This window comes from Odontesthes bonariensis, chromosome 8 (genome assembly GCF_027942865.1).
Source record: "Odontesthes bonariensis isolate fOdoBon6 chromosome 8, fOdoBon6.hap1, whole genome shotgun sequence".
In the NCBI taxonomy this organism is placed as follows: Eukaryota; Metazoa; Chordata; class Actinopteri; order Atheriniformes; family Atherinopsidae; genus Odontesthes; species Odontesthes bonariensis.
In genome coordinates, this window is record NC_134513.1 from 20,554,349 (window position 1) to 20,574,456 (window position 20,108).

A 20,108-nucleotide genomic window follows, 5' to 3' on the forward strand; every position below is an offset into this window, starting at 1 on the left:
ATAGATATTAGTCAGGTTTTTTGATCAGCATCAGCACATCAGAATATGCAATTCAGTACCAGGGATACCTTCAGAAAGATACAAGTAAAGGGGAAAAAATAAGGGGAAAGAGACCAAAAGTCCTTTTTCATCACTTTATGCTCTGTTGAATTTTTTCTTCTTCTTCTTGACTTTTATTGGCTCGCTGAATCTTTTTTTTTTGTTGTTGTTCAAATTTTTATTTATACATGTTGTAAATAACAACTCATATGGCACATCATACAGAAAATATAGAAGGGAAGGTCAGACAACCAAAAGACACATTATTTAAGACATAGGCAGTCCTGGTCAAAGGGAATTAAAAGAAAAACAGAAAACAGATAATACAAAAACAAAGAAAAAATGAAAGATAAAAGGATGAGAGAAATATAAAAAGATTTCTTAGTTCTGGTCTCACAATTGTACTGTTAATTCGATTTTCCACTCTTGGAGTGTTGGATTTGTTGGTGATTTCCAGTGCCTTAAGATCACTGCTGAAGCTATCCCAATGATCAAAACTAAATTTGCTTTCAGAGTTGGGGGTTTCTGCTTTATCTCCCCAAAGACCCAAACAAGGAGTGCCTCTCCAAAAATTCCAACACATGCTGCCAAAATGGTTCAACCATGAGGAATTCCCGTATGAGATGCAAAACAGGTGCCCATCTCTTTTTTACATTTCCAACATTTACTGCTATTTGTTGATCCTGTTTTGCAAAGCCTACAGAGTATCCAATAGTACCAGTGCAGAATTTTATATTGAATTAATTTCCCTCTAGCTTTCCTGATTTGCCGTTATTGGCTTTGCTTTCTAAATCTCTCTGCCAAATTATTTTTTAAATCATCACATATTTTATAACATTTTGATGCTTTTTGGTGAAAAGGATTTTCTAAATAATTAACAATTGTGTTGGCTACTCTATTTGACTGAAACTTTTTAATTATGTCATGTATAATTTGAAAATATTTCCAGAAATCTCCTTTCTCTTGATATTTGTAGGATAAGTTCAGTAAATTACATGAATTTTCCTTCTTTATAAAGATAAGTATGCCCTTCTCTTGTCACCCTTTCCAAAATACTTTCCACTTCTCTATTTGCACCTCTGTATTGAAGTGAAAGTGAAGCACAAGACTGCTCACTGAATATCATGCAATCCCTTTTTATAGTAGTGCTCTATATCTTAAAGCCTAAAAGTATGTCTAATCAAGTGGGCCCCCAATTTAGGCATGGCAGTCATTAGCCTCTGGTATGCTGAGACCAGTACCTCGAAAATCAGAGGGAGTATCCAATCCAGTGCGTCATCAGCCTAGAGAAGCTAGTCGTTAGTCTCTTCAAGACTTCTTTTTTTCAGAGATCAATGCTGGGACAGACACTGTAATCTGCGGTCCAAGCACTGGAAACCAGCGCATTGAACGATGGTGGCTGATCCTGTGAAGTCCACGTGTCCAGTTTTGGATAGACCCATCTGACAAACTTAGAGAAGATGATTACTTCTCAGACAACCTCTTAGACAAGATCTTGATCCAGTTTTGCTTTCTTCAGACAATACAGGTAAGAGAACATAATGGGAAGAATATTAGGTTTTGGAAGCCACAAAAGTACATGGTGCTTTATAAATGCATTAAGATTTTGTTTTCCAGAGCGTGCAGGTAATCACAGTCAACGCTTACTCAGATCAGACTATGACAGTTGGTCGGATATAGCAACAGTAACTATAGGGGGGCGGGGCATAGCGAATGGTCATCAAGATGTAAATGTATTTTTACTTTATTTGGGTCCTGCACTTTCCCCTGATTCCCGGAGGACCTCTGCCCTATGGTTGTGGGAGCTCTGTCCAGGGCCTCTGCTGTCTTTCTGGTGGACATGTGGTTGTACCTGCTGTGAGCTGCATGAGTTCTGTGCTTCGTGGGGGCTGCTGGCTGTCTGGGACTTAGGGCACCTCTCTGCCTGCTTCTGATCCCAGCAATGGTCCTCTGTACCCATTATTGAGCACAATTCATGTAAGACCTGTACCACATTTTTTTTGCATGTTCATGCACACACTCACACACACATTCACTCAGTCGCATGCTCATCATACAGTTGCTGTGTCGTCCTGTGGTTTGAAACCATCAGTATCCACAGTTATGTTCCATGTACTTGCTGCAGGTGTTGTTGCTTTTTGTGTTGTTTTTTTTTTTCTGTTTGTGTTCCTGCAGGTGCTCCTGATGATTCTTCACCTGGTTTTCGCACTGAGGCCGTAGGCTATTTTCTGTTTAGTTCTCCTGCAGATGTAGCAGCTAGTCGTCCAGTTTTGTCTAGTTTCTTATTGTCTTCTTATATAATTTCTTTGTATCATCATTCAGCATTTTCCAAGTTTTTTATGTACTCTCTCTCTGAATATCATATTTATAATTTGTAAGGACTTGGAACATCAAGCCCAAGTCCCCCATTTTGCACGCAGTCCTGCACCTGTATGGAGGCAGAGACTATTTGTACCCTGTGGACATGGAGAACATTCAATTCTACCTTGAAGAGTGCGCATTCAAGGACTTCCCACAAAAATTTGTTTAATATCTGTGTAGATTTGATGTCAGAGTATCATCTCAATTTACCAAATGATGTGTTTGAAACTGTTTAACCTCTATATCAAGCTGAGCGGGCTGATAAACATTGAGGTAGATCATCATTCAATGATTTTATATAAATATAAATGAACATTTGTCAAAGATCTTCCAATTAGTTAAAGTTTTTTAAGAAATGTAAGTAAGTTGATTGATCTTACTATTTTTCTAAATGGGATGCACAGTAGATATTGGGGCAGATAAATTACCTGCTGATATTGTTCTTTATCTGTTTATATTAGCCTATAAATACCAACTATACCTGATTTGACAAAATTGACACATTGTTTAATTTGAATTCTTCAAATCCATGAAGATTTTTAATTTGAGCCTATGGTCACTATGGTCACTAAAGGCCGGGTGGAAGATGCACAACAACAGACATTAAAATATTTGGCAGTGACAAAGTGCCTTTAGCACAGACAGTAGGGTGGAGGCGAGAGGAGGCAATGAGGCTGATACCAGACCAATCTACATAATACCTGTACATATATGTAAGTGAAACAATGAAACAAGTATATACTTGTTCCATTGTTTCACTTTCACTTTCACTTACTGTTCTTATTTATTGTTTTTATTTAATTAACCGTGAGACAAAGTAAATTCCTTGTATGTTTAAACCTACTTGGAAATAAAACTGTTTTCTGATTGTGATTCTGATCAGATGAGCCTCCAGCGTCCACCTTTTCCTGATAGGCACTCACAAGCAGCTGTCTGTTGTTAGCACGTTAAGCTTTGATTGGTCTGGGCTGGTCTATGGCAATATCTATAAACCTCCACCCTTGCTGTTTTCCTCATAGCTTGTTTTCACCATGACAATTGCTAGGGTCTTCCTGAGGTATAAGCACAATCTGCCATTTACAATTTTTCTTTGCTTGGAAACATTAGTTGATGCTGCAGTCTTACTCTTTGTTGTAAACAATTTCAGGGTTTCCCTCTTTGACTTGTTGACTGCTGCTACATGGGGTTTTCCCTCTAAAGGTGTGCTGGCATATGCTGGGGTAAAACATTACACGTTTGCTTTAATTAGCTTCTGCTAAACTTGTTCTCATGCACCCAGGTTCAAAATATGCAGGCCAGAGCAGCAGTATGCAACCCCTTACATGCATTGCACTCTTGAAATAGGTACAGCTTTGTGCCACCACGAAACTCAGGGCACAGATTACTCATTGCTGAGTGCATGGTAGCCAACCTGAGGCCTTGCCCACCAAACTGATGTGCTTGAAATGCTTGGCTGGAGACTTGATTCTCAAATATTCTTCTGCAATTAAGCCACAGCCAGTGCTACTGTCTTAGGCAGTCTGGTCATGTGGTGACGTTGCCCATGTTTCTTTTTTTTTTTTCTTTCTTCTTCCCCAAACCCTGCAAAGGGAATGCTTAAGTAATGGCTAGCCAGTGGGTAATGAACATAATTCCTGTCTTGCCACAGGCTCAAGTTCTGGGTATCCCTATACCACTCTACTATTTTGCTTTAATAGGCAACTTGTTGCCTTTCCACTCTGTAATGGCAGGTTCTGCAATTGTGCCTGTACATGCCTGTTGATGTTGCATACTCTGAATTTACAGCTGCTAAATGGGAAATCAAATTTCCTAGTTGGTATCCTGGGTAAGTTTTATCGAGTCCTTGTACAGTTTGAAATGTACCAGGTTTACTGAGTAAACGTAAAATCTTTGATTTGCTATTCTGCTCTAACTCGCTGAGCAAAGTATTGGTGGAACCAACGGTGCTTTCCCAGATACCGGCTCCTTATTGAGCTTTCAGCCAGCAGTCTTTGCCATATAAGCGACCCAGGAATGATCTCGGAGCAACTCTAAAGCGAGAGCATGTGTTAATGACACCATTTAAGAAAACTAAATAAATTTTTTTGGAAGACTGGTTTGTTTGAAAATATATGTTCGAATTTTTAATAAACTTCCATTTATTCCATAGATTTTTCAATTGGCCTATTTGACTTGTTTCAATGTGCTCTTTTCCTGTCTTGTACATTAATGCTTTTTTTATTTATTTTAAATTTTTATTGCTGAGTTAATATTTTACTGTTATCTGCTTTTACTAGTGTGGTCATTTTACAATTCTTGTATTTTGTTTCATTACATGCTTGTGTCCTTTATAATTGCTATATCAAACATTGAGTTACATTTTGCTTGAAAAATGTTGTATAAGGTCACAAGCCCTGCAAATCCCTGAAATGCTCGGAAAAAGTCTTAAAGGGAACATTATGGCAAAATACCCCCCCCACCTGTGCTTTTAGAGCATGATTTGGGTGTCTGAAGTCTATAGAGTAGTTATGTATATTCAACTAGAGTGTTTTGGGTATATCTTGAAGAATTGACTCACATATGTTTACTGCATTAAATTGCACACCAGATGCCCAGGTTTAGATGACGGGTGACCAAGGCTGTAGGAATGAGTTTAACATTCGGGGGGGATACATATTGGAAACCTGACATATGTCATAAATTAATGCGCACAAATGCACCTATCCCCAATATTGGGGGGGGGGGGGGGGGGGGGGGGTTCCTACGCCTATGTCCATAGGTCACATACCAAAGAGCTTCTGTGGGAGGGCAGGGCCTAGTCAGACTCGTCGTGGTCAGCCTCTTATGGGGAATTTATTGAACAGAACGTCACAGAGACATGTACATTTCAGCATGCATGGAAATTCCTGATGACCTCAGTTTGTGACATCCTCTTATACCTTTCGATATCATTCTGTGTGTATTGGGCCCAAACCCAATCTCTATTCTGTACCTGCTGTCTGAGAAAGCTGCAACATCCAACAATTTAAACACTGTAAAACCTCATCACCTCGTACAAATAATACTGAATCCAACAACCATCATTTAAAACCTTTAACATTACCCTTAAAACTGTCCACTGTTCGCAGTGCATAGTAGCGAAAAACCCGTTGGCTGCTACTTTTGTAACTCATGTTCTTATTCGTGGGAAAATTCTCTTATGTCCCCATCCCCGCTTGGCAACCAACCACTTAATTACTTTTGCAGTACCAAAGGTCGTGCTCTGAACAGCTAACTGACACGAATGGCAATGGACATATGTGTGATTAGTTATGACTGATAATAAACAGAAAATTAATACACAAACAATAAGCAAATTAATTAATAAATGAATAAATCACTGTTCTGTACCATGTACAATACAGAAAATCAGGAATAATCAAACAATAAAAATAATGCAGTGTAATCCATGAAAGAGGTCTTTACCACCTCCTCTCCCGCTCAGGCTATATTTGGTTTTATACATAAGGAAAGAATTTTGTGAAGATTTCATTGGCAACCTTCGTTCACTGACCAGTTCTTCCATTCGTTGGTCTTCAGACCAGGCCTTGTAAGGGCAGCTGCAGTCTGGCTGCTTCCACTCTTTGTCTGAACATCAGTTGCAGCAACCACCTCCTCAGAATGGGTATAATACAACACCAATAGGGAGACCATGATCAGTACTATCAATACAGTCATTCCCATCTTTTTCTTTAAAGTATTTTTTGGGGCTTTTTATGCTTTTATTGGATAGGACAGTGGAGAGAGACAGGAAGCAGGGGGCAGAGAGAGGGGGAACAACACGCAGCAAAGGGCCGTCTGATGCGGGACTCGAACCGGGGCCAGCTGCAGCGAGGACTATAGCCTCTTGTACATGGGGTGCCTGGTCAACCCACTACGCCACCCCGTCATTCCCATCTTAACTGCCATCGCTCCCCATGTTCCCAAAATCCCATCCAGACCAGTCCACCACCAGTCACACCCATCAGTATTTCTCTTCAGCTCCCCTTTCAGATCTTTAACTTTATTCATAGCAGTTGTAAGCTGTAGCAGTTGTCAAGTGCAGTGTTACTGGGTATAAATGTACAACACTTTTCCCCAATCATATGGCAAACACCACCTTTCTCTGCTAATATCCAATCTAAGGCTCTGTTTACACAAATTCATTTCACCATTTCTTCGTGTCGGCGTCTTGCAAACTATTTATATTTACACTGAAACGGGGATCGGCTGATTCGCTGGTCACATGACTAATCAGCCATCACATCACATGATCGCCCTTGCATCTGGAGCATGAGCAACTGCTTTATATTAACAGATTTATATGGGCTGCTCTGGACATTCGAAAGTTCTCGCGCCATTCTTCGGCGACAACAACTTGGTCCACAAAATTGTCCCACCATGCGCTGCTTCTTCCCGGTCTAACCCAAAAGCGGCGCTCCATGTACGGCTTGCGTTGCTGCAGTGGCTGGGTTCTCATTATAAAAGCCGAGTAGCTGGAGCTCAGCACTGCGGATCCTCGTTTTTCACCGTTTACAACTGCTAAAATCAGCATTGTATGCGAATGCTTACGTGGGTTCCGGCGTCTTTGAATCCTTCCACCTATGTAGTCGTATTCCAGTATTTTAATGTAAATGGACAGTGCATCCGCGATAGAAACGATATAGAAACAGATTAGTATAAATGGCACCTCAAGCTTGTCTGTTCTGCCAAGCCATCCTACCTGCTGTCTCATGTAGTTGTTCTCCAAAAGCTACAAGCCCTTCACTCGTGTAGTTAAGAATTCTCTGTTGGTTGTAGTATATGTAGTTAATCCAATCCACATTTTTGTTAATTGTGATCCACGGTAAAATAGACTCAAATCATGCCCCAATCTCACTGAGTGCTTTGAACCCAAAAGGAATCCCTCTTGGCTGCCGTGTGGCATCCAATTAAATGGGCTTATAAATGATGTAATTACCACTACAGCTGTTAACTCTTCTTTTTTCAACATCCAACCCTAGCATTTCGTTTACTCTGTCATACGCTAATACTACTGATGTCTTCATCCTCACAAGTGCACAAAGACCTATCCACTTATTGGGCAACACATTCAACAAAACATCTCAACACATCCAGTAACTATCGGCTTTTGGGTGTGTCTGATCCCCAAGAAGGAACAGAGTTGGAATCATCATCATCATATTTTAACATTTTTGATACAGAAGAACAGGATCTTTAAACTACACAGGTGTCCTGATGAACATATGTTTCATATTTGCGTGTGGAAACCATGATAAAACCCATGTGACATTGCATTTAACAGTAGTATTACCTACGTGAGTTCCACTGTCATTAGTAAATCCACCACTTGTAAAGCATTCAAACTCACCATCATAGTCTACTCTATAATCAGTCAGAGGACCATCTTGTGTTGTACTAAGATTAAATTCAGCACAGGTAGACTCCAATCTGTGGCCCTTCCCTTTCTCGAAAAAGTTATGTAATTTCATTGCCGCAAACAACAATCTACACTTAATACCACACATAGGAAGCTCAAACACTGACTTTTTATCCTTTTGCGATGTAAACCTACCTTATCTGCATTCCCGTTGCTGGACCGCAGCACAGTCCCTGAAAGTGTCGACCAAGAACAACAACAGGCAATGCTCCTGGAGCTTCTGCGCATTTGAGACACTCTATCGATGTCAGTTCTCTTGTAGTGTACCATTCCCACCTATACCACATATTCTGTGCTGCGTTCTCCCACAAACCATCTTCCACGGTTACACTGTCTTTATGTCTATGCATGTAAGCTCCATATGTTCTTGGATTAACACGACTATTCTGTCCTGTAGTGCTAATGGTATCAAGTCCCCATTGACTATCATAACAAATCTTTCCATCCTTACATCCATTAGGATCAAACTCTCTCTGACATGAGGACAACATGGTCTTACCAAGTTTCACCTTCGGAGTGGTGTCCAGAGGCGGTGGCTTGGTTGACTCCTCCTCTGGACCCATGATCCACGTCTCCTCACCATCCTTTGTTCCAGTGTACTGTAAACCTTTCAGATGCATATCCACGTTTAATTTTAGTTTGTGTTGCTGGCAAAGTTCTTGGTGTGGTATGGTCTGAGTAGGTGTGTATTGTTGCATTATACTCATCTGACCCAGGTTGGCTACTTCGCCTCCGGGGTGGCTTCATCATGGGACTCTTCCAGCCCCTCCTGTTTGTGGGATGCTGTCCATCATCTCCAGACTCTGCTGTCTTGGACAGATGCTGTCTGCCAACATCCACATCTGGATGCTCATTAATGTGAGAGATCTTAACACATTAATTTTGTTCATCCTTTCCCTCAGATGTAATCTTGTCTATGTTTTTAGTGCAGTAATTCAAGTGGTACTATGTGTTGCTACCTTCCACTTCAACTGCCGTTGGCATTGCTCGCACCACTGTCTATGGTCCTTCTTGTCTTGGCTCGTTCCACTTCCCCCGGAACACTTTGATGTACACCTGGTCGCCTGGTACCACTGGTCTCTCAACCAGCTGTTCGAGATCCAAGTCTCTGGCCCTCTTCTGTAGATAGATTGTTCTGTGGATAGCAGTTAGTTGTCTCATATAAGCTTTCAACTCTGTTTGCAACTGCGCAAGTGCAAACAATGTCTGCCCTTTAAAGGGCCCCCTCAACTAAGGTGCCGGTATGGGTCGACCCGTTAGCATTTCATGCGGTGTTAGGTGCTCTATGAGTCTATGAGTCTGCATTCGATAGCTCATTTGTGCAAGAGGCAAAGCATCCACCCAGTTTAGTTTAGTTGAAGCACAGATTTTATTCAGTTTTACTTTCAAGGTTCCATTGATTCTCTCAACCTTCCCCTGACTCTGTGGATGATAAATGGCCGCACAGCGCTGCTTGATTTGCAGTTGCTGCAAAATGCCCTTTGCAACTTTCTGCACAAACGCTGAGCCATGATCTGACCTAATCTCTGATGGAATGCCAAACCGGGGAATTACTTCCCTTACCAAAAACTTTACTACTGTCTCAGCTCCAAAATCCTTGGATGGAGTTGTTTCGACCCATCGGCTGAAACGGTCAATCACCACTAACATGTGTCTTTTACCATGTACTTTTTTAATCATGTCTACATAGTCTGTGACTAATGATTTAAAGGGTCCTTCTGGCACCGGAATGTGTCCCACTGGTGTCTTCACACCCTTTCGTACATTGTTCTGTGCACAGATTTCACACTGACCCAACACTTCATCAACCATTGCATGCATGTACGGTGACCAATACCCTTGTTATTTTTCCTTTCTCAGTACCTCTCCCCTGGCACAGTGATGCACACTTTGAACATCAGAAATCAGCATTGTCAGCAGAGCCACCGGTGCCACCAGGAGACCATGCTGTGATCTCCACAATCCCTTCTCGTTCTTTGTGGCACCTCTCTGCGTCCAGACATTGTGCTCTCTCACACCTGCTTCCTGTTGCATTAGAATGATGTCTTCTGGGGTGACATCTGGCTCCAGTGACACCATTGGCACCAGAACAGCCAGCTGGCACTTTGATGCTATTTTTGCTGCTTCATCAGCCGCGTTATTACCTTGACTGACCATTTCGTTACCTGCATGATGACCTTGACACTTTATCACTGCCAGTCGAGGGGAGCATCATGGCTGGAATCAACTTCTTTATTTGGACCTCATTTCACACTGGACTTCCGTCTGCCCTTCTGAACCCTCTCTGCTTCCAAACTGCTCCAGAAAAATAGCAAACACTATTAGCATATGCAGAATCTGTGTACATATTAGCAACCTTCCCTTTTGCCAGTATACATACTTCCGTTAATACCTTCAGTTCAGCCAACTGCGCCGGATATGGCTGTTCACACTTTCCAGCTTTCACCATCACGAAGTCTCCACCTTCTTGTTTCACAACTGCAAAACCAGCATGATTACCCAAATGATCTCGAAAACATGAGCCATCCACAAAATAGGTGACATCTTCCTGCACAAGTGGAGTTGCTTCTAAGTCAGGTCTTAGTTTAGTGTATTTCATAGTTTCTGCTACACACTCATGTGGTTCTCATTAGAACTCAAGTGGAATGACATCCGCCGGATTCAATGTAGTACACTTCTGTATTCTCACATCTGGATACGTCAAAAGATGCATAACCTGCAAACATCTTGCCTGAGTCACAACATACTTTCCCTGATTTATTAGTTCTGAGATCTTATGGTGAGTTAAGATGGTGACTGGGTACCCCATTGTTATTGTGGATACTTTCTCATGAGCATACTGCACTGCTGCCAACCCTTGATAAAATGGGGGCCAGCCTTGTACAACATTATCCAATTTTGTAATGTAATAAGCAATAGCTTGTTTTCTGCAAACACTACACGTTTCCGGCATCAACACTGCAGAAGCATACGTGTTGTGTCTATTGGAGACATACAATAAAAATGGCTTCTCATAGTCTGGTGATGCCAGTGTTTTCTGCAAATCTTGTTTCAATCTTTCAAAGGCTAACTGAGCCTCGTTTGTCCACTTCAGTGGTGCTTTCAACCTTTGGATTGTCTCATAATTTCTCTCAGAGGAGCACACTTGATTGCATAATCTTCTATCCAATCTGCACTGAATCCTGTCATCCCCAAAAAGATCATAATTTCCTCAATTGTTTTTGGACATGGTGCTTTACTTACTCCCTCCAAGTGGGACAGAGTAATAGCAATAGTTCCCTATGAGATTAATCTCACTAGATACTCTACCATAGGCTGACAAAACTGAAGTTTAGATTTAGAAACTTTGTATCCCCCCTCTGCCAGAGGAGTTTTATGGAATCTTGTTGGCAATTCTCCAGAGTTGGTGAGCACAGTAAAATATAATCTACATAGAGTAGTAGTGTGCCGTTCAATGCGAGGCCCTCTAGGTCTTATCCAAGGACCTGGTTAAACACAAGTAAAAAAATTTGCATTAGGGGGCATGTTGGTGAGGAGTGTGTAAGGATTTGGCACCTCTGCTGACCAATCCTGTACAATCGCGTTTATCATGGGCAAATCATGGGCTAACCTGTACTTGGACTTGTCTGCCTTCAGTACTGGAAATATTGGAGTATCACACATGCTATCTGTCTCAACCAGCACTCCTTTTCCTACAAGGCCTTCTATTGTCCCACTCACACCTTTCTCTGCTTCTGGTTTAAGTGGATACTGAGGGCAGTTAGGAAGTTTTCCATTGGGTCTCAACTCTACTTTCACTGGATTTCACCAAACCAACATCAGCATCATTTTTTGACCACACTTGGTTTGGGACGTGAGAGATTTCCTTCAACAAATCACTTTCATTCATTTTTGCTTCTCTTTGCTTTGCTGTTTGAACTGTTTGGTTTGCCAATCCCATAATTGCCTGTGGTTTTACCAATGCTGATACGCTGCACAGGATTTTAATCATTGATGCATCTTGTGATTGGAAGATTAATGGATTCTGTTTGTTCCCACTTCACTCCCAAACCAGTTTTCATCATGGGCCCCAAATCCTTTGCGTTGAAATTCTCATTCACCAACATGCCTCCTAATGCAATTTTTTTTACTCTTTTCTCCACAACACTACTAGAACCATTGTGCTCAAGTATCTCACAATTTTTACTTCATCTCATAACTGACATATTGTCATTTCAACTTTTTTTCTCATAATTCTGACTCTTGCTTTACATGATTTAAACTTTATCTCGTATATCTTTCCCTGGCAGAAACGGGCTTCCATAAATCTTTTACCAAAGAGATGCTAGAACGGCTGTGCTCCAATATATCATCATGTCGACTTTTGTATCTCATATTTTTCAATTTAGTATCACATAAAGGATGTGCTACTTCATTGTAGTCTCCAGACTGACAGCTGGTCAATACACGACAAGAAGTTTAATGTTTTTTTTTTTGTTTTCTCTGGAGTCTACAGCGGTACATGATGGGGGGGGGAAAGAAAGGAAACTGGACTCGAGAAGAGCGCCTGGGGCAGTGGGGAGCAATGAGTGTGTCACTGGCAATGAATGGGTTTCTGGTTCAACACATCCATCCGTCAGCATCAAAAAACACAAACGCAACACAGACGTGTGTACGGTCAAGTTTACTTTAAATCCAGTAACAGTATTTGGGCTTCTATACAGATACATAAACTATATTACACATTTCAAAATATTATAGGAAGCGATCTTTACAGTAGTGGTGACTACATCCCCTTGCTATAACACTTTTCCCCCAACAAAATTAAAAAAAAAAAACAGTCAACACTATCGCAGAGTCAGAGAGCAACTCGACAGACAGAGAAATCCGTCCTTAAGGAGCTGTTAGCATGATCCACTCGTTCAGCATGAGTCCGTTAATAAGAAAGCCTTGTTCTGGGTGGAGGATAGAGGGAAAGTAAGAGCATGAAAAAAATAATCAAACGGGACAGAGGGTGAAAAGTCTCTTCATGCAGACATTATTACTATTATCATCATTTGGAGGGCCGATGACCCTGATGTCACTGTGGAGCGCTCGCCTCCTCCTCTTCTTCCTCAGACTCTTCCTGTTGGCTTTTCTTCTGTGGGAAGAGGATGGATTCACGTTCAATCACCAAAGTTTCGTCCATAGATGTAAATTTAAAAAAAAATTAGCCTACGGCAACTTTTTCCATCATCATTGACATTTTTTAATTCTGAGTCGTAACAGATCTGATTTGATCGTTCACAATTAGGGCGGTCTGATTTAGGGAAAGAGTGATATTGCCATTATTTAGGTCAGTATTGTGACATGTGACAGCGATATGACAAACACTCTTGCTTAGTTATCTCAGATAAAGGAAAACACAGATCACTGATTTTGCTAAATTGTGTATTTCTCAACTCAATTGTACAACAGCAAGCAATAATAACTAGAAATCCAATGTTTTCTAAATAAAATGTTCTTTTACTAAATTAAATTCAAGCAAAATCCCCTATTTGTATGACAAGAAAAAAATGTGCATCGCAGCTTGTTGCATATTGATGTGAGAAGCCGCAGCCTGGTTAGGGTGCCCGTGTCCACCATTGAAAAGCGCCTACAATGGACATGTCGGCACCAGAACTGGCCCATACAGTCATGGAAAAGGGTTGTCCAGTGGATTTCCGGGTCCATGTGGATCCTTTACTTGGGGAACGATACCACAATGCACTATGAGAAGAAGGCAGGCCACCAGGGGGCAGTGTGATTCCTTAATGGGAAACCCTCGGTACTAACATTCTTTGACTCTCATTTTCATACAAATGGTATTCCCCGATGTCAGTGGCCTCTTTCAGTGGGATAATGTGCCCCGCTACGCCCAAAAATGGTTCAAGAACAAATGCGAGGTGTTGACTTGACCTCCAAATCCTCAATCGGGCATCTGTGGGCTGAGTTGGACAAACAAGTCTAATCCGTGGAGGCTCCACCACACAATTTATAGGACTTAAAGGATATGCTGGGCAGCTTGGTGCCACATACCACCCTCAGAGATTTAGGAGCCGATGCCTTGACAGTCAAGTAAATCTTCCTTTAGAATAAATTAATTCATTTTATCTTAAGCTGGCAAACAGGATCTGAGAATCATGCTGAGATGAGAAGATATTTTTACGCAGGAGCGTAAAAGACACAGGAGCACATACCAGTTTAAGGAAATCGATGAGTTTGTAGGCGTCTTCTCCGGTGGAGAGGTCAACAAAATCCCGCGGGATTCTATAGCTCAGACAGGGACTGGGCTGCACTGTCACCTCGCTTGTTGTGTATCTGAATGCTGGGCCTTCCTGCACAGATACAAAGACTAGCTGAGCCTTCGCCAGGTTCCAGCGCAAAATAAAGACAGACAGAAAGGAAGAAATGTGCTGGAATGCTCCGTGTCTGCTGACCTGCTGCTGCTGAGCGATTTCTCCGCCAGACGTCAGCTCGCCCCAGCTGAACAGCAGCGAGTCGGTCACCTCTCCAAAAGGGTTCAAGTCGATGAGCCACACCCTCCCCTGCAAAACACAACTCGCGCTATTCAAAAACCGCTCAGAACGTGGCTATCTGTAATCCCGCCATTCCAAAAATTCAGTAGTGAGTTACCTGGCTGTCTCGGTAGACATCAAACACAACTGTAAAGCAGAAAAAAACCCATCTGTAAGTGCTTTTTATTCAACATTCACATCACTGCATCCGCTGGTTTCACACACAGAAAAGAAAAACGTGAACTAACTTTTAATATGACAAGAAATGAAGAATTCAATAAGATAAATATTCAATAACTTTCCGCAGTTAAAACACTAAAGAGAGAGAAACAGAAGGCTTGATGCTCACAGTCTTCGTCCAGGAAGTTATACTGGATGTGCTGGATGAAGAACTCCTGTACGGCCTGACAGATCTGCTCCTCCTGCTTCAGGACGTGTTGGTAATACTGAGTGTAGTCTCTCTGGGAGATAGCTGCAGAGAAAAAAAGATCAGAGATCAGTGTAGTTCAAACGGAATTCTAAATTAGCCAGCGGATGAAATGCACTGCTCAAACTTGGCCACATCACAGTTTGAGTTCTGCTGGTGTCTTGTTTTCATTCAGCTTAAAGGCTCAGGATTGTAAACACAGTACAAATGAGTCTTTCCTTGTTTTGTTTCCACAGAATTACTCATGTTTCGAACTGAATGTGGCTTTTACCGATCAGCTTATTTTCTTTGACGAAGCAGCGGAACTCTCCACCAGGAATCAGCTCGCTCCACTTTCTCAGGACCAGCTGAGGACAGAAGACAATGTGATTGTTAGAAGCCAGAGTGTGTGGCCTGCTACTCGATTCCTATGACCATTAGGTCCATTAGGATTATGTTGTCCTTAAACATTTATTAAATGGTTTTCCGTTCATGAATTTGGCCCCTTTTCCCCTTTCGCTGCAGAGTGATGCCACCTTCGAAACACCTCAGAAGGTGGAAACCCGATTCTGAAATAACCGCGTTCTCAACCTCGGGGCTAAGATATGTGGAAAATCTTTTGGGTTTCCTTTTTTGGGAAACCTTGACCCAGTCACAGACACGAAATCTGACTTCGATCTACATTTCTTTGTTTTGTTTTTTTCTGTTAGAACATCCAAGCTGCACCATAACAGCGTTTTTAAAGGAAATGAGCACACAGCATACCCAGTTAGGCACAATAAAACACTGCTTTTTACGCTGCTTGAGAAAATAAAGCAACCGTAACCTTTTGTTTTGAGTTGGTAATAAGCTGAAGCTTTCTGTAACCAGCAAGTGAGGAGTAGAACCAGACGATAAAATACCTCGTATTTGATGACTGGATCCGGGGAGTCTTGGTCACTGCACTGAAGGAATCTGAACAACAGATGAAAACAAAGCAAATAAATAACGTGTCCTTTAGAATAACAAAGGGATATTCGCATTGCTGCGTTGCTCTCAAAAAGTTTAATCGTTGTGTTTTGTTTTTTTGAAACTAGCATCTCACACACTACTTTCTCTGCACACACAACACAAATGCGTGTGTGTGTGTGTTGGCGCTGTTGGGCGGCGAGTAGGGCTTACGGCTGCGTGAGGTCGTGGGTGATGAAGTCGGAGCTTTTGAAGAGCAGAAATACATCACTGAGGCTGTGACACTGCAGGGAGCTGTTCAGGGCGATCCAGTTTGCATCCTGGGAGGCAGACACACACACAGAGACGTGCTTGTTTGTTTTAAGCTTGAACCCGTCGTCTATACTGCGACGGCGTACGAAGCAGCTTTTAAATGAACTAATCTGCACGAGGCTTATTTTTATTGCATTTCATTTTCTTTCTTTAGGCAGGAAGATCCAGTTGAGATGAAAGCTACACTATATTGCCAAAAGCATTCGCTCATCGGTCTTTACACTCTTAAGTGACATCCCAGTCTTAATCCATAGGGTTTAATATGACGCCGGCCCACCCTTTGCAGCTATAACAGCTTCAACTTTTCTTGGCAAGCTTTCCACAAGGTTTAGGAGTGTGTTTATGAGAGCTTTTGACCATTCTTCCAGAAGCGCATTTGTGAGGTCAGACACTGATGTTGGACGAGAGAAGGCCTGGCTCGCACGAGGTGCAGGCCAGTCAAGTTCTTCCACACCAAACTCGCTCATCCATGTCTTTATGCACCTTGCTTTGTGCACTGGTGCGCAGTCATGTCGGAACAGGAAGGGGCCATCCCCAAACTGCTTCCACAAAGTTGGTTGCATGAAATTGTCCAAAATCTCTCGGTATGCTGAAGCATTCAGAGTTCCTTTCACTGGAACTAATGGGCAAAGCCCAGCTCCTGAAAAAAACAAAAAAAAAAAAACATAATACCCCCTCCACCAGACTTTACACTTGGCACAATGCAGTCAGACAAGTACCGTTCCCCTGGCAACCGCCAAACCCAGACTCATCCATCCAGATTGCCAGATGGAGAACCGTTATTCGTCACGCCAGAGAACGCGCCTCCGCTGCTCTACAGTCCAGTGGCCGCGTGCTTTACACCACTGCATCCGACGCTTTGCATTGCACTTGGTGATGTTTGGCCTGGTTGCAGCTGCTCGGCCATGGAAACCCATTCCGTGAAGCTCTCTACGCACTGCTCTTAAATTAATCTGAAGGCCACATGTCTTTTGGAGGTCTGTAGCGACTGACTCTGCAGAAAGTTGGCGAACTATGCGCCTCAGCATCCGCTGACCCCGAGTTGCTGTCGTTCCCAATCGCTTCCACTTTGTTATAATACCACTTATTCCACGGACTGTGGAATATTTAGTAGCGAGGAAATTTCCCGACTGGACTTGTTGCACAGGTGGCATCCTGTCACGGTACCACGCTGGAATTCACTGAGCTCCTGAGAACGACTCATTCTTTCCTGAATTAAATAATTTGGATGGGTGAGTGAATACTTTTGGCAATAAAGTGGATCTTCTTTTCAGGGAGTCCTGGGAAAGAAGTCAGCATAAGACTAAATGTCAACTAAAGAAAGTTTCACATAAAAGGCCATTTCAAATATTGGTAAAAATATGACACAGGGAGTGAACTATAAAAGAAAAAGAAAAAAAGGGTCTGTACCAACTTAAAATCCACATATTTCGCTTCTGCTTATGAAACTAACCAAAACTACAAAAGGTTTCCTTCAACGCAGTCTTTAAAACATCTCTCAAAGTATGTAAAGAGGGGAGTGTTTGTACGCTGTTGAGAGTTCAAAGCCTATTCCATCCATCGGGAGCATCGAAGGAGGAAGCAGTGTTATTCAGCGCTGAGTGCACCCCAGGAACATTCAAAAGAAACTTAGTTGTAGACCTAGTCTGATACTGGCTGGTGTGATGTGACAAAAGGCTTTATAAAAAAAGCTGTTCATTTATTCAATGTCTTCGCAAACAAACAGCATCAACACCTTCAAAGAAGGTGCTTCTGTATACACGGTTGTGTCTTTTTTTTTTTTTTGTCAGTTTTTACGTTTTACATCGAGCGACAGAGTGCAGTGTTTTACCCGCGGGGCGCTCCAGTTGAGTTTGGGGAAGATGCGCCCACCCAGGGCGTTTATGGCCTCCAGCACTTTAGAGGTGAATTCGGGGAATTCGGGAGCCTGGCAGAAACAAAGCGACATCATGATATCAGTCATAATAACAGCATTAATAAACCAAATAAAAAAAAAAACTAAAAAAACACACATATGGTGGTGAATTCAGGGATGGATGTGATACCATTTAACGAGCCATGAACCTCCAGCCTAACAGAAATGTGGACCGTTTATCCAGTTCAGGGGCTCTTATACACCAGACCGACGCATTAAACTTGTGAAATGAAAAATGGCAAATGAGAAGGGATTCTATGTGACGTCTTAAGTTAGCCGCTAGCCTTCCGTCTCCCTTCTCGTGCGCTCATTCGCTGCGCTGAACTAGCCAATCAGAGTAAGCTTTCTCTCTCACCGACAGACCCAAAATAAATGAACAAAAAAAAGAAAATCCTAAAATACAAGAGAGATACAAGTTCACCAGTGCACCAGGTGCGCCTGACAGCCGTTCTGGTGTATCAGCGCCCTTTCTAAAAACCTTTGGAGCTCTGGACATACTCACAGTGACTGTGGTGGTAGTCTCGTCGTCCGACCACTAGAGGGGGGTAGAGAGTGAAAATCAACATGAAACACATCACTGGCTTAATTTTCTCCATAAAGACCTTAGAGACTGACCACGAGACTTCACACAGTGCATTTCATTTTTACATCATTGCGTTGATTTAACTGTACATATAGTATTTAAAGAAATCTAAAACTGTGACTTCCTGTTGCCAAGACGACTTTAATTCAGTTTTCCCATGTTTATATTATAAACAATTCCCTCCTTTTGTTCTTTGCTTGACAGCCATGGTTTTGGGTGCCCTAAGGAGAGTTTTGATACACTTATTTTCTTCTCATATTCCTCAAAATGTAAAGAAAACCCTCGAAAACAAAGATGCAATTGAGTTGTCTATGATTGTTTTACTGTTATGCTGTTATATACACCAGTTGACCTACTATTGAGGGGCTCTCGGGAAAATGCTCAAGGTCTATGATGATGGACTGCGGCAGAGAGCTAACGATCTCCACAAGGATGTGTGCAACAATAATTATTTTCCTTGGAAATATAAGATTGGTTGAGTGAAGGATTTCTAACGAATAGATTCGAATCAAGGTGGGATCTTACCTGAACATCTTGCTCTGCATCCGAGTCGCTGTTGTTAGTGCGTATCGGCTGCGTGTTATGGTCGCTGGAGGGATAACAGAAGTGGGACTGTAAAATTTAGAGGCCCACTTAAAACGGCTTCACAGAATGGATGTAAACACAATAAAAAAGGTTTAAATTTTTTTTTTTTAAATAAATAAAAACAAGTGCGAGTGTCCCAATGAGCTAACAGGGAATCGCAACCTGATGCAAAGATGGGGTTAACCTACGTCACCAGCTCGGATCTCACCACTTCTAACTTGGAGTCACTTACTGTGACTGTGTGTCTATGATATCAGATCAGCTGGTTTTGTTTTAGCACACAAGACAATGTGTATGTGTTTATTTATAATGGCGGGGACAAGAAACCTGATAGCACAGCAACTTATGGGGATTTCCTGTGAGCCTGGGGACCAAATTACAGTCCCCGCAGGTATTAAGCGCTTTTTTTTCCAGAGCTGAGACTTGGTTACAGGGTCAGCTGTGACGGTTAAGGGAGTACATATGACTCCATATAGGCCTGGGAACAAAAATGCATGTGTTTATGTGTGTGTGTGTGTGTGTGTGTGTGTGTGTGTGGTTTCCTACCTCCCAGAGACTACCAGCGTCCCATCATCCAGTAAGTAGTCTATTACATTCTGAGGCAATGGGAGAATCACACTGGAAAACGGAACAAAACAGTTTAACTAAAGGACAACGAGCGTGCAGCATTAGATGGAAGAAAGAGATTAAAGAAATCTGTGCTAAACTGGACTTGAACAAATATTGAATCACACAAACGAGACGGATATAGATAGCTCAAACACTGGTAGCGTTCGCTAGCTGCTTAGAAAACAGCTTTACACCAACAACGACAAAAAGAGCTTTTCGGGTCTCTCTCCTCTCTCGTTTTTAATGATTTACCAACAGCAACTGCCTACCTTTTTATCGTATGTTTCTTGAATATCGGATACCAGACCGAGAACTGACAGTTGACAACTTGCTCCTTCTTCATGCTGCAATATCCTGGAGAGGAAGCGTGCTCGTCAGAAAATATCTTCCGACTCCGG

The 20,108-nt window shown here is 42.1% G+C and overlaps 1 protein-coding gene across 1 annotated transcript; it reads right to left on the reverse strand.

The window, feature by feature from the left end:
• Positions 1-12,481: 12,481 nt before the first annotated feature.
• cdc123 (cell division cycle 123 homolog (S. cerevisiae)) lies at positions 12,482-20,088 on the reverse strand. The gene is made up of 13 exons (XM_075472058.1): positions 19,980-20,088; positions 19,648-19,719; positions 19,042-19,105; positions 18,436-18,468; positions 17,850-17,945; positions 15,920-16,026; positions 15,661-15,712; positions 15,051-15,126; positions 14,702-14,824; positions 14,471-14,499; positions 14,275-14,382; positions 14,035-14,172; positions 12,482-12,956 (listed from the first exon to the last, which is right to left on the reverse strand). Exons 1-13 carry the CDS (start codon positions 20,051-20,053, stop codon positions 12,897-12,899), a joined length of 1,032 nt encoding a protein of 343 aa, XP_075328173.1. The 5' UTR covers positions 20,054-20,088; the 3' UTR covers positions 12,482-12,896.
• Between the last annotated feature and the right edge of the window lie 20 nt (positions 20,089-20,108).

What these genes read in the sequence shown, in the direction of transcription:
- cdc123 (XM_075472058.1), bottom strand. Translation starts at nt 20,053, where the DNA reads ATGAAGAAGGAGCAAGTTGTCAACTGTCAGTTCTCGGTCTGGTATCCG. An exon ending in AAGAAACATACGATAAAAAG is followed by an intron (nt 19,720 to 19,979) that starts GTAGGCAGTTGC and finishes TCCGTTTTCCAG; the next exon opens with TGTGATTCTCCCATTGCCTC. An exon ending in AGACTACCACCACAGTCACT is followed by an intron (nt 17,946 to 18,435) that starts GTGAGTATGTCC and finishes TGTTTCTGCCAG; the next exon opens with GCTCCCGAATTCCCCGAATT.